We start from the raw sequence: 15,381 nt of genomic DNA on the forward strand, positions 1-15,381 counted from the left end.
TTTTTTTATTAACAAACAAAGAACTAATGAACAACACCCTCCCTCCAACAAGTGACCATTTCAGAAAAAATGGAAAGGGAACAGTTAAGTAATGATAACAAGTGAACATTTAACTTTATGCTGGGTTGCGAAAAATTTAGTTATGTTTAAATGTAACCCAATAACATTGAAGATTCTAGTTACTATTTAGATAATTAAATAATACATAAATATAAATTTCAACTACTCTCGCAGCTGTCAGTAGGCTGTTCCACCGTTTGCGGCACTGGTCCGGTGTACGCATTTCATTGGAGGCCGATGTGACTACGTCGGCTATTTCGGACCAATTCCTTCGATGTGCACGGGGTGGAGGTTTCCCCTGCCCACCCCATGTCAGATCCTCCCACCGGGAGCTGACAGCATTTACGAGGGCCTCATTTGCCTCTTCGCTGAAGGGTTTGGCCCTTCTCTTTCCTGCACCTCCCTCCATTCTTTAAATTTATCTGTAATTTGGATAAGATTCTGACCTGCTTCCTTTCTCCTCTCTCTCTCTCCCAGACCCATCCAGAGCTTCTGAGCATGTGTGAAGACCCTTGACCTCTCAAAATGCGGGAAGAAGCATCAACTTGGAAAAAAATTTTTACCTGTACATGCGCAGTAATGCGTTGCTAGGGGAGCTATTTTTTTCATTCACTTCCGTTTTCTTTGGGCGATCAGGAGATCGCCGAGAAATGACATCGCCCATTTGACATCGCTGGGCTAAGGCCGAGTGGAAAATCGCAAAAAAAAAAGGGCCTTGAGCCGGTGATCAGCACGGGCGATAGGTCCCGCATCGCTGGAACAAGACCCATTTTTTTCGGCATTAGCCTGAAAGTGGAAAGTCTAGCCCTTTGACTGGGTCAGTGATCGACGTTCCCAGTGGGCACAATCCCAGTATAAGTGCAAGGTTTGCTGGCCTGCAGATCTTCGAGGCCATTGTGTTTATTTTTCATAACAATAATTAGAATGCTTAACTTAGAAATGAAACAACAGTTGTGTCTATAAACCTGAATATGCCCGAATCGCACTAGAGATAAACCCCTGTGACCTACATGCTATATGTATAAAATGTAATCAGTTCTTCGCTGGCTGTCACTGGAGATATTCCTATTCTCCGCTATTCGATTATTGAGCAAGAGAATATATATTGGTCAAGTAATAAGGAAGTACTACCTCTGCAAAAGTCTTACAAACATAAGAAAAGACCAGCTGGTCCATCAAGCCTATGCCGTCGTACCTGTTCTCTTGCCTAATGAAGAGGAAAAACACAGATAATTTACCTGTTTATAACTGAGTCCGGGTTTTGGAACTGCTATCACTTCCTTCAGCATTTTTAATTTTCCTCCAGATGACTTCCCACAATTAAGTAAACTCACCATAGGAAGTGGCATTCTCATTTCTTTTGGGGGCTCCTAAAATTTAAAATTAGAATTTTAGCTTGTATTTAAAACTGTAGATGAATTTCTTGCATAAAGTATTTTTCTAATACCAGCATAACTTGCATTAAATATGATAATTTTCCAACACATCATCATGTTAATGCTGATATATCTTGCATTTTGATATATTTATATGCCACAGATGGTCAATTAATAGCAAAGGGCATCATGATTGTATGTTTTGCCTCATAGAAAGCTTGTATAATTAGAGTGCTGTATTTATTAACAGAAAAGTACAACAGTGTCAATGTTGATGTGTTATATCATACCTGTTCATCCTTGAATATTTAGAAGCGTTTTACAACTATGAAAGTTGTTTAATATACTACTAATATTAACTCTTTTCATAGCTGAACTTGGACCATCTAAATCCAAAACACTACATTATAACCAGGATAAATCATAAATGCTATTGTAGTAGACACCAGCATAGAGACAGAAGCGTCTGTCTCTGGTTTGTGGTCCAAAAATTTATGATCTGATAAAGAATCTTCATATGTCTTCTCTGTTGGACTCACAGAGTCCAACCTGTGAGTCCAACAGAGAAGACATATGAAGAATTGTGTACACTGGTACAGGACCACCTTAAGTCAGACGAAGGCATCATCATCTCGAGTTACAGATTTTACACGCACGTTCGCTTAGAGAGGCCAGAATGCGGCGGAATTCGTTGCCTTCCTGAGACGTCTAGCAGGACCGTGTAAGTTCGGGGTTGTGTTGGCAGACATGCTGCGGCACTTCTTTGTAATCGGCATCAACCATGAGGTGATCCTACGTAAACTACTGGCGGTGGAGACGTTGGACTTGAATAGGGCCATCACGATCGCTCAGTCATGCATGACGACGGATAGAAGTCTAAAGCAGTGAAAAATCGAAATTTGGCAAGTACTGTAAATATGATTGATTCGGCGTTTGGTAGAACGGTACATGGCAGGGCCTACCCGACTGTGTACGGGAAACCTGTGGCTGCCCAAAGTCCGCCAGCGGGAATGCATCCAATTTCTCCATGTTGGCGTTGTGGGGGAAATCACCAGCACCTGCAGTGCCGATTTAAGCAATATAGTAGCAAAGGCTGTCTGAGAGTGGGACATCTCCAGCGCAAGGGTCCGCAGATGAGCAAGCGTGCTGCGACACACCACGTGGAGGATGATGGTTAGACTAGCGCGGATCCGGATACGCAATCCGAGATACCAGAGGAGGAAGTGCACGGACTGTACTCGTTTCTAACTAAGAGCAAACCGATAATGATCAACGTGAAATTTAGCTGGACACGGGGGCGAGTCAATCGATAATGAGCCAGAGTGCATTCGGCAAGCTGTGGGATACTAAGGCTGTGAGGCCCAGGCTGTGTTCAGTCAATGCCAAGTTGCGCACATACACCAAAGAACTCATAACCTTGATTGGCAGTGCCACAATAAAGTGTGATATGACAGTGCGGTTCACGAGTTACCGTTATGATTGTCCCTGGCAATGGCCCAATGCTGTTCGGCAGGAACTGGCTTGAAAAAATCAGATGCGATTGGAACGACATCAAGGCGTTGTCGTCGGAGAAAGATACATGTGCCCAAGTACTGAACAAGTTCCCCTCGCTGTTCGAACCAGGCATCGGCAACTTCTCGGGAGCCAAGGTGCAGATCCACGTGGATTCGGATGCAAGACCCATCCATCATAAAGCTCTAGCAGTTCCATATATGATGAGGGAGAAGGTCGAAATCGAACTGGACAGACTCCAGCGTGAAAGGAACTTATCACCGGTTGAATTTAATGAATGGGCCAGCCCCATTGTTCCTGTGCTGAAAAGTGATGGCACAGTCAGAATCTGTGGCGACTACAAGGCTACGGTCAACAGGGCTTTGAAACAGGATCAGTACCTGTTATCGAAGGCTGATGACTTGTTTGCAACGCTAGCCGGGGGGAAGTTGTTCACCAAACTGGACTTGACATCGGCCGACATGACACAGAAACTGGTCGAGACGTCGAAGAGACTTACGTGCATTAATACGCATAAAGGACTGTTTATTTATCACAGGTGCCCTTTTGGAATTCACTCGGCTGCAGCAATATTTCAGAGGAACCATGGAGACTCTACTGAAATCCGTTTCCAGAACCGTCGTGTTCCAAGGTGACATCATGATCACAGGTCGTGACTCCGAGGAACATCTGAACAGCCTGGAAGAGGTTCTACATTGTCTGGACAAAGTGGAACTCAGACTGAAACGTTCGAAGTGCATCTTCATGGCACCATAGGTCGAATTGCTGGGGAGGAAAATTGCTGCGACGGCATCAGGCCCATGGACGCGAAAACCAAGGTCATCAAGAATGCACCCAAGCCGCAGAATGTGAGAGAGCTGCATTCGTTCCTGTCTCTACTCAACTAATGTGCTCAATTTAGGTAACTTCCTACCTAAATTGAGCACATTATTAGAACCACTGCACATGCTGCTAAGAAAAGGCGACAACTGTGTGTGGGTTGTGTCTCAAAACAGAGCTTTTGAGAAAGCCACTAATCTGCTTTGCTCTAACAAGCTGCTGGTACATTATGACCCATGTAAACGTTTAGTATTGGCCTGTGATGCTTCGTCATATGGAATTGGTTGCTTACTCCAACAAGATAATGAGTCGGGTAAATTTCAACCAGTTGCATATGCTTCAAAAAGTTTGTCCAAAGTGGAAAGAGCCTACAGCATGGTAGAAAAAGAAGCACTAGCCTGTGTGTATGGGGTTAAAAAGATGCATCAGTACCTGTTTGGTCTTTGGTTTGAACTGGAGACACATCACAAACTGTTTATTTCACTGTTCTCTGAAAACAAAGGTATCAATAGCAATGCTTCATCCCACATCCAGAGGTGGGCGCTGACATTATCCGCTTATGATTATGTCATTCGCCATAGACCTGGCACCGAGAATTGTGCCGAAGCTTTGAGCCGTCTGCCATTGCCCACACCGGAGGCGGAAACGCCACAACCGGCAGACTTATTGTTAGTTATGGATGCTTTTGAGAGTGAAGGAACCCCTGTCACGGTTCAACAAGTTAAGACATGGACCAGCCAGGACCCAATTTTATCGGTGGTGAAGAGTTGCATCCTCAAAGGTGATTGGTCTGCCATACCCAAGCAAATGTGCGAGGAGACCAAACCTTACATTCGTCGCAAAGATGAACTGTCTATTCAGTCGGATTGTATACTGTGGGGCAATCGTGTTGTTATGCCCAAGAAAGGGAGAGAGAAATTGGTACGTGAGCTACATAGCACACATCCCGGCATTGTACTGATGAAAGCCATCGCCAGGTCTCATGTATGGTGGCCGGGAATTGACTTTGAGCTGGAATCATGTGTGCATCAGTGCAACACTTGCATGCAGCTCAGTAAAGCACCAGCGGAATCGCTGCTGAGTCTGTGGTCGTGGCCGTACAAACCATGGTCCAGGATCCACATAGACTTTGCAGGTCCCGTCCTGGGGAAGATGTTTTTAATTGTGGTGGATGCATATTCGAAGTGGATAGAGTACAAATCATGTCATCCAGCACATCCACAGCTACCATTGAGAATCTCAGTGTCATGTTTGCGACACATGGTCTGCCTGACATCGTTGTTAGCAACAACGGATCATGCTTCACCAGTCAGGAGTTTCAAGAGTTCATGAAACTCAATGGTATTAAACATGTAAGGTCAGCACCGTTCAAACCTGCATCCAATGGGCAAGCAGAATGTGCTGTTCAAATCATAAAGCAGAGTATGAAGCGAGTAACCCAAGGGTCACTGCAGACCCGCCTGTCATGCATACTGCTGAGTTACAGGACAAGACCACACATGCTTACCGGGGTCTCGCCTGCTGAACTAATGATGAAGAGAGGTTTTAAAACCAGGCTATCTCTTGTACACCCTGACTTGAATAATCATGTTGAATATAGAAGACAATGTCAGCAAGGGTATCACGATTGTGCAGTTGTGTCACGCAATATTTCTGTAAATGATCCTGTATATGTTCTGAATTATGGTCAGGGTCCCAAGTGGATCGCTGGTACTGTCATGGCCAAGGAGGGCAACAGAGTATTTATTGTCAAGCTCAAAATTGGGCAAACATGCAGGAAACAGACAAAGCTGCGGCACACAGACGAACCGGAACAGTCGGAGGAAGAGATAATCACGACCAACCAACCTACGCCCAATCATCAGAGGACTCAGTGGTCATCAGTGAATCGCAACTTTCAATCACTGACATGTTCAATGAAAATGGACTTTCAATCCCTGACATGGTCAGCCACCCAGCCACCAGTCACAACAGACTCTGAACACTCGCCCAAGGCTGGAGTTGAACTGAGATGGTCAACCCGGGAGCGTAAAACACCGGACCATCTCAATTTGTAAAAGATTGTGTTAACATCTCAGAGCGGGGTATTGTCATGTATTGTCATGAGAGTGGTGAACCTGTGGAATTCTCTACCACAGAAAGTTGTTGAGGCCAATTCACTAAATATATTCAAGAAGGAATTAGATGTAGTCCTTCCTACTAGGGGGATCAAAGGGTACGGCGAGAAAGCAGGAATGGGGTACTGAAGTTGTATGTTCAGCCATGAACTCATTGAATGGCGATGCAGGCTCGAAGGGCCAAATGGCCTAATCCTGCACCTATTTTCTATGTTTCTATGTTTCTATATACTTCTGGAATCACTAGCCACAAGATGGCATCACTGTTGGAGGGCATTGGGCTGCACGCATGTGTGTGCAGCCCAAGTATAAAAGGCCAGCCATTTTGTATATTAGCCACTTTGGGCCTTAATAAAGCAGAGCCAAGGTCTTGGAGTTAAACAGTACTCAGTCTAACAGTTATTGCATACACAACACTCCAGGATCCCCAGGCTCCCCACCATCAGACTCCCCCTCCCTTCCCCCATGCAAAACTCCACCCGGAGTTGGGGATCAGATTTGGAACCCCCCCCCTGGGGTCAGTGATCAGACCCCCCTTGAGATCGGAACCTCCCCAAGGTCGGGGATCAGACTGCTTTGGGATCGGAACCCCCTCCAAGGTCGGGGATCAGACCAAACTGGTCCTGCGGCCTCCTCAGGAGTGCTCCCTGCCTGATTAGAAGCCAAGCCTGTCAATCAGGCTGACTTCCATACGGGGAACCTGTCGATGATGAAAGACGCATGCTGTGGAGTTAAATCTCCACAAAATATGGGGAGACCCAGACTTCCGGGTTTCCCACGTGCTACCGAAACCCCCTGCTCCCAGCATATCGGTAAGTAAAAATTCCCCCCTTGTTGCTGTAATACTAGGGTTTTGATTCAGAATCTAAGAATCTAAATATGTGAGCAGAAAACAAAAAAAAAACATTCGGATTAGAGAACTTGGAAGTCTCTGGAGATTTCATAAATCTGACTTAATATTCCTGTCCTTGCATATACCCTCTCAACTCCACCTGTGGTCCATCTTTCACACAGCCATGTTTCATGCTAATAATATCAATATTTTTCCCAGTGTGTACCTGTGTTCATAATGCGGTGTCAGCTGTGGCTCAGTTGGTAGCACTCTCGCCTCTGAATTAGAAGGTTTGTAGATTCAAGTCCTACTCCAGAAACATGTGCACAAAAATCTAGGCTGACATTCCGGTGCAGTACAGAGGGAATGCTGCACTGTTGGAGGTGCCGTTTTTCGGATGAGACATTAAACCGAGGCCCCATCTGCTTTCTTAGATGAAGGTAGAAGAACCCATGGCACTATTTCGCAGAGAGCAGGGGAGTTATCCACAGCCAGTATTTATCCCTCAATCAACATCGTAGGAGGCGGGTTGCCACTTTAAATATTATAATGAGTCTCCGCGCCTCATGGTGAGCTACCATTTAAAAGTTAATTGTGGGCGGGCGGGTTTTGTCAGGCCTCGGGTAACCCGCCAGTGAAAGGGAGGCGAGGACTGCTGGATCCAGGAGCTAATTGTCTTTCCACTTACCTGCTGGATCCAGTGTTCCTGCCTCACCATTCCACCGCCCCCACACCCCCCACCTCCCCCGCAATCGACACTTCCCCCTCCCTTCCGATAACCTCCCCCTGGGGCCTCCGACTGCCTCCGATTCCCCCTCTGGCCTTCGATCCTACCAGCTAGCCAGCCCCTCCATCTGGCTGGCTGTGGGCAGGAAACAATGATTCTAAATGTTAATCAGGCCCTTCCATTAAGTTCCGCAGGGCTTACGGGAAACCCGTTCTCCCAGGTTTCCCTGCCCCCATCCCGCTCCCTACCCACCTTCAAATTAAAATTCCATCTCTTACATCTAGAAAAGCTTAAGTTATGTACAAAGTTAATTCCCTCAAGTACAGGTTGAACCTCCCTTATCCAGAACTCCCTTATCCGGAACCACTCCTCATCCAGAACCATTCCCGGCCACTGGGTGGCGCATGCGCAGAACTCCGACATGAACAAATTGGTCCTTCCTCGCTGCCGACTCCCACAATCGCTGGCCTGACCCTGCCCTCCCCCCATGATCTCTCTGCTGCACTCCCAGCCCCAAGCCAGCCAGCCCCGATATCCCCTTGCTCAGTACCTGTACCATTCAATTTAACGTGACCACCCCTCATCCGGAAAAACCCCTTATCCAGAACAGGTCAGGTCCCGAGGGTTCTGGATAAGGGAGGTTCAACCTGTATAGACCGTTTTAAAAAGAAATAATATTTATCATGCTAATTTTTGCTGTGCCCTCAAATAAAATACATGATTGCAGTCTTTGCCTTATTCATATTTCTTCTTTAGTATCTCACATCATTTTAGTCTCTGTCCTCATAATATTACTGTCTTAGTTCCCTCCCCAACTTACCTCAGCAGATATTTTTGCTATATTCTTTACCCTTGGGAAACAATATCCAACGTTATTAACATTTCATCTGTACAGAACTTACTATTATAATGGCTAATAGTGAGCTACGTAGAGATGACATGCTAATGACAATGTTAATGCATGTTCCCGATTACAATGCTTAATAAAACTATGCCCTGTCCTCACATTACTTTTATCATTTCACCCCAGGATGTCATCACTATTTGCTTCATTTTGCTTTCCTTTATCATTTTTGGATCAGTCTCCACAAGGTCTTCACTTATCTCACCCTTAACCACCCAAAAATCCAATATAATCTCACTGATAAAGGTATCTGTAGCATGCCTTTTAAGTATCATTCACGGTAAATACTAAACAATTTCACAAATATTAAAAAAATGAAACACCAATTGAAAGTATGTTATTAACATGCATTAATTTAAAGTGTGGTACAAAAGTTAAACCTTTATAACCTGAGAATATGGTCTCTGCACCAAAGTAAGCGAACTTTTGCCATTCAACTGCATGGCTTAAAAGTTGCAGTTTTGATTTTTACTCTTGCAGATTTGATTATTTTTTACAGTAGTTATGAATAGAATAAACTTAAAAGCTGATAAAAAATAATATTTCAAAAGTCCACCTACCTGTTTTAGATTCAGTGAAGCAATATGCAAGTACAGAAAGGTATTCTGAAGTCTGGCTGCAGCCTTGGCCACTGCCAGCGATACTACACCAATAGCCACACTACCAGGAAAAAATGGTTCTGGTGGTTGACGGGGACTGATTGGTTTCTCTGGAACAACACTTTTCTTGCCTGTAATATAAATCATGTTTGTTATTTTTGCCAGAAAGCAACATGAAGTTTTGGGAATAATCACATTGATTACCATAGGCCAAAAAGTCGATTAATATCTTCAAGACTAATTTTTATCGTTTAACGGGGCGGGGGAGATATTTTCCAGAACTTCCAGATGCCCTATGCACCCAGTATCAGGGTGCATAGGGCATTACGACTATAGAGAACAGGCTAGATGGACCAGTGGGTCTTTTCTTATCCTTCATTTTCATATGCTGCTTTGTAGGAAGACAAGTGCCTTTTTACGTTGATCTATTTACAACAATCATAGAAACATAGAAAATAGGTGCAGGAGTAGGCCTTTCGGCCCTTCGAGCCTGCACCACCATTCAATAAGATCATGGCTGATCATTCCCTCAGAACCCCCTTCCTGCTTTCTCTCCATACCCCTTGATCCCCTTAGCCGTAAGGGCCATATCTAACTCCCTCTTGAATATATCCAACAAACTGGCATCAACAACTCTCTGCAGTAGGGAATTCCACAGGTTAACAACTCTCTGAGTGAAGAAGTTTCTCCTCATCTCAGTCCTAAATGTCTTACCCCTTATCCTAAGACTGTGTCCCCTGGTTCTGGACTTCCCCCCACATCGGGAACAATCTACCCGCATCTAACCTGTTCAGTCCCGTCAGAATCTTGTATGTTTCTATGAGATCCCCTCTCATCCTTCTAAACTCCAGTGTATAAAGGCCCAGTTGATCCAGTCTCTCCTCATATGTCAGTCCAGCCATCCTGGGAATCAGTTTGGTGAACCTTCGCTGCACTCCCTCAATAGCAAGAACGTCCTTCCTCAGATTAGGAGACCAAAACTGAACACAATATTCCAGGTGAGGCCTCACCAATGCCCCTGGTACAACTGCAGTAAGACCTCCCTGCTCCTATACTCAAATCCCCTAGCTATGAAGGCCAACATACCATTTGCCTTCTTTACCACCTGCTGTACCTGTATGCCAACTTTCAATGACTGATGAACCATGACACCCAGGTCTCGTTGCACCTCCACTTTTACTAATCTGCCACCATTCAGATAATATTCTGTCTTTGCGTTTTTGCCACCAAAGTGGATAACCTCACATTTATCCACATTATACTGCATCTGCCATGCATTTGACCACTCACCTAACCTGTCTAAGTCACCCTGCAGTCTCTTAGTGTCCTCACAGCTCACACCGCCACCCAGTTTATTGTAAAGAGCTGGGGTCCCAGCACTGAGCCCTGTGGCACTCCACTAGTCACTGCCTGCCATTCTGAAAAGGACCTGTTTACCCCGACTCTCTCGTTCCTGTCTGCCACATCAGTATATTACCCCCAATACCATGTGCTTTGATTTTGCACACCAATCTCTTGTGCGGGACCTTGTCAAAAGCCTTTTGAAAGTCCAAATACACTACATCCACTGGTTCTCCCTTTTCCACTCTATTAGTTACATCCTCAAAAAATTCCAGAAGATTTGTCAAGCATGATTTCCCCTTCATAAATCCATGCTGACTTGTACCGATCCTGTCACTGCTTTCCAATTGTGCTGCTATTTCATCCTTAATAATTGATTCCAACATTTTCCCCGCCATTGATGTCAGGCTAACCAGTCTATAATTACCCGCTGTCTCTCTCCCTTTTTAAAAAGTGGTGTTACATTAGCTATCCTCCAGTCCATAGGAACTGATCCCGAGTCGATAGACTGTTGGAAAATGATCACCAATGCATCCACTATTTCTAGGGCCACTTCCTTAAGTACTCTTGGATGCAGACTATCAGACCTCGGGGATTTATCGGCCTTCAATCCCATCAATTTCCCGAACACAATTTCCCGTCTAATAAGGATATCCTTCAGTTCCTCCTTCTCACTAGACCATTGGTCCCCTCGTACTTCCGGAAGGTTATTTGTGTCTTCCTTTGTGAAGACAGAACCAAAGTATTTGTTCAATTGGTCTGCCATTTCTTTGTTCCCCTTTATAAATTCACCTAAATCCGACTGCAAGGGACCTACGTTTGTCTTCACTAATCTTTTTCTCTTCACATATCTATAGAAGCTTTTGCAGTCAGTTTTTATGTTCCTGGCAAGCTTCTTCTCGTACTCTATTTTGCCCCTTTTAATTAAACCTTTTGTCCTCCTCTGCTGAATTCTAAATTTCTCCCAGTCCTCAGGTCTGCTGCTTTTTCTGGCCAATTTATATGCCTCTTACTTGGATTTAACACTATCCTTAATTTCCCTTGTTAGCCATGGTTGAGCCCCCTTCCAAATTTTATTTTTACTCCAGACAGCTCTTTCAAAGCATTCAATCAGTAACGAGCTGTAGTGTGAAAATAATTGTAATGGTGTTAGTTTGGTTACTGTAGTGTATCTAGGAAAAAATATCATGTTCTAAATAGAATAAAAGTTAAGTAATAGATATTGGCCCGATTTTGCGGTGGTAATGACGGCGAACTGTCAGCGTTCACCGCCATTACAACCTCTGAAACTGACCGCAATTTCAAGAATTAGCGCATGTGCAGCTAAACGTGGAAATCCTGAAATTATCATTCACTGCTTCGACACAGGCTACGATGTGGATCCCCCTCGTCTCCTGCCCTCCATAGCCATCAATCAATGAAATCGGCGGAACTGTCGAAATCGTAAGCTTTTATGCACTAATATCGCTGTTAAATGACCCATTAAATGTTAAGCATTGTTGGAATAGGTGTAACTGGGGTTTTAACAGTATATTGACTCCACTGGTCTGTGCACGGCCAGATCTGCAAAAAGCCTGGTTCAGAAAGATCATAGGCTTTATTGTCCTATAGTCTGTAGAAAGATATGGCTATGTCCTTGCTGTTCTTACTGGCAAGGAAGCTAACTTTATGGAGAGCTTATCTGATTCTGAAGTCAAAAATTGTTTGACACAAGTCATATGTCGATTTACAGGAAACCCATTGATACCTCTACCAAAGAGCATAATATGATCAAAATGGCACAGTGATCAATACACCAAGGGATCATATAGTTACACTGCAGTTGGAAGTTCAGGAGATGATATAGATGTCATTGCACAATGTTAAGTATCGAATAACTCCATGAGGCTAGGTACGGTGAGTTGGTTCAGGCATGACCTTACTCCAGTTTATTTATTCTCAAAGTGAGGATTCAACATGGCTGCCAATATTATATACACGGCTTGCACGTGTCTGCCAGTGACCATTAGGACTCCGACAGTCGCGCCCTCCGGTGACAGGTAAAACCCAGTTAACATACATAACATAATTCCTCCCAAAGTCCTTGGTACAGTACAGTATTTACAAGTTGAGACGGTCCGGGGCCTTCCGCTCCCTGGTTGATCTTCTCAGTTCGAACCCAAGCTTGGGTGAGTTAGTAGGACCATTGCTGCATTGCGGAGCAGTCAGTCTGACAGGACTCTTGGCGATGGTAGGTTCATGTTCGTGAATGACACAAAGGTCAACTGATGGTTGGATGTATGTTGGTTGGTCGATGATGATGTCATCTTCAATTTGTTCTGGGTTGTCTGTGAATCGCAGTTTGGTTTGGTCAATATGCCTCTTGCACGTTTGGCCATTTAACAGTTTGACTCCTTGGCCAAAACCGTGCCAGCAACCCACTTTGGACCATGACCATAATTTAGGATACAGTGTCATGAACATCAATGTCACGTGATACGGCCGCACGATTGTGGTACCATTGCTGCCGTTGCCTTCTGGTTTCAACATGATCATTGAGATCCGGGTATGCAAGGGAGAGCCTGGTTTTGAGGCCTCTCTTCATTAACAGCTCGGCAGGAGGGACCCCGGTGAGCGAGTGGGTCTCGTCCGGTAACTGAGCAGAATGCGGGACAAGCGGGTCTGTAGGGAGCCGTGAGTCACGCGTTTTAGGCTCTGCTTAATGGTTTGGACAGCCCGTTCCGCTTGACCGTTAGACGCGGGTTTGAAAAGGGCAGACCTGACATGCTTGATGCCATTACAGATCCGAACTGGTTAAACACGGTCCGTTGTCGCTGACAAGGACGTCGGGCAGGCCATGGGTGGTAAACATGGCCCGGAGGCTTTCAATAGTGGCTGTGGAAATGCTGGATGGCATGATTATGCATTCAATCCATTTGAAGTAAGCGTCCACTGCCACTAAAAACATTTTGCCGAGAAAGGGGCCGGCAAAGTCTATGTGGATCCTTGATCACAGTTTGGATGGCCATGACCACAGACTCAGCGGAGCCTCCACAGGTGCATTACTCAGGTGCATTACTCAGTCGCACTGATGCACGCATGACTCCAAGTCCGAGTCAATGCCGGGCCACCAAACGTGAGACCTGGCAATGAGGTTCATCGTGACAATGCCTGGGTGGGTACTGTGTAAATCTCGTATAAAAGTTTCCCTGCCTTTTTTTGGCATAACAACATGATTACCCCATAACAGACAATCAGACTGAATAGACAATTCATCTTTGCAGCGGCTATAAGGCTTAACTTCATCCTGCATTTCCCTGGGAATGGCAGACCAATTTCCATTTAGGACACACCTTTTTACCCTTGACAGTACAGGATCCTGGCTGGTCCAGGTCCTAATTTGGTGAGCCATGACGGGTGACCCCTTGCTCTCGAAGGCATCCATGACCAGCAGCAAGTCTGCGGGCTGCGGCATTTCCACCCCAGTTTTTGGCAATGTGCATCAGCACAGTTTTCAGTGCCTGGTCTGTGGCGGATGACATAATCATAGGCGGATAATGTCAGTGCCCATCTTTGGATGCGGGACGAGGCATTGGTGTTTATACCTTTGCTCTCAGAAAACAATGAAATGAGTGGCTTGTGGTCTGTTTCAAGCTCTAACCGAAGCCCAAACAGGTATTGGTGCATTTTCCTAACCCCATATACAGATGCTAAAGCCTCTTTCTCTACCATACTATAGGCTCTTTCAGCCTTAGACAAACTTCTGGACGCATATGCAACTGGTTGGAGTTTGCCTGATACATTGGCTTGTTGGAGCACGCAACCGACCACAGGACTAACCGCTTAAATGGGTCATAGTGTACCAGTAAGTTATTGGAACATAGCAGGTTCCTGGCCTTCTCGAAGGCTCTGTCTTGAGATTTGCCCCAAATCCAGTTGTTACCCCTTCTCAGCAACATGTGCAAGGGCTCTAAGCAATGTGCTCAAACTAGGTAGAAAGTTACCGAAATAGTTGAGAAGATCCAGGAATGAACGCAGCTCCGTCACACTCTAGGGTCTGGGTGCATTCTTGATGGCCTTTGTCTTCGAGTCCGTAGGCCTGATACCAATGACTGCTATGAGCTCTTTGGTGTAGGTACGCAGCTTAGCATTGATTGGGCTCAGTTTGGGTCTTTTTGCCTTAGTGTCCCACAGCTTTTCGAAAGCCCTCTGGCTCATTATTGACTGACTCGCACCCGTGTCTAATTCTATGGATACTGGAACCCCATTTAATTTAACTTCCAGCATTATCGGAGGACTTTTGGTAAAAGAATGTACCCCATACACTTCTTCGTCCTGTACCTCGGGTTGAGTTGCCTGTGCCACTTAATCTACGCTGAATCGATCATCCTCAGCCACGTGGTGTGTCGCAGCATGCTTGCTCGATTGCGTACATTCGCTGAAGGTGCCCCATTGTTGACAGCCTTTGCACACGCATTGCTTGAATCGGCATTGATGAGCCCAATGATAGCCTGCGCAACGCCAACAAGGCGAGATTTAATTCACCCCCGATGGCAGGCTTTGAGCAGTTACAGGTCATACGAACGTGGACAAGTAGGCCCTGCCATGTGCAGCTCTGCCTGCTGACGATATTATTTTATGCACAGTACTCGCTGATAAGCTTCGATGATGGGAAGATATCTGTTTCGAGTTTTGGTCCGTGGACATGCATGCCTGGGCGATTGTGATGGCCCTGCTCAGGTCTAGAGATTCAGCAGCCAGCAGCTTTCGTGGCCAATGCCAAGCACGAAAAAGTCCCGCGGCATTTCCTCCAACGCAGCTCCGAAGTTGCATGGCCCAGCGAGACGTCTCAGGTCGGCAACAGATTCTGTCACATCCTGGCCCTCGGAGCGATTGTGTGTATAGAAACGATACCTCACCATGATGATGCTTTCTTTCAGTTTAAAGTGGTTCAGAACCAGTGTACACAATTCATCATAAGTCTTATCCGTTGGTCGAGTCAGTGAGAATAGATTCTTGATAAGGCCATAAATTTTTCACCCACAAACGGTGGGGAATACCGCCCTGCACTTAATTGCGTTATCGGTTCCTTCCAATCCGTTGGCTATGAAATAC

General features: G+C 45.4%; 1 protein-coding gene across 1 annotated transcript in view; it reads right to left on the reverse strand.

The window, feature by feature from the left end:
* eno4 (enolase 4) overlaps window positions 1–15,381 on the reverse strand; it is a 130,749-nt gene that overhangs the window by 41,518 nt on the left and 73,850 nt on the right. The window contains exons 5-6 of the mRNA XM_070873974.1: window positions 8,908–9,077; window positions 1,299–1,430 (exon numbers count right to left, since the gene is read on the reverse strand). Coding sequence (XP_070730075.1) covers window positions 1,299–1,430; window positions 8,908–9,077 — 302 coding nt within the window. The remainder of the gene's footprint in view (window positions 1–1,298; window positions 1,431–8,907; window positions 9,078–15,381) is intronic.

Source organism: Pristiophorus japonicus, chromosome 3 (assembly GCF_044704955.1).
Source record: "Pristiophorus japonicus isolate sPriJap1 chromosome 3, sPriJap1.hap1, whole genome shotgun sequence".
Taxonomy (NCBI): domain Eukaryota; kingdom Metazoa; phylum Chordata; class Chondrichthyes; family Pristiophoridae; genus Pristiophorus; species Pristiophorus japonicus.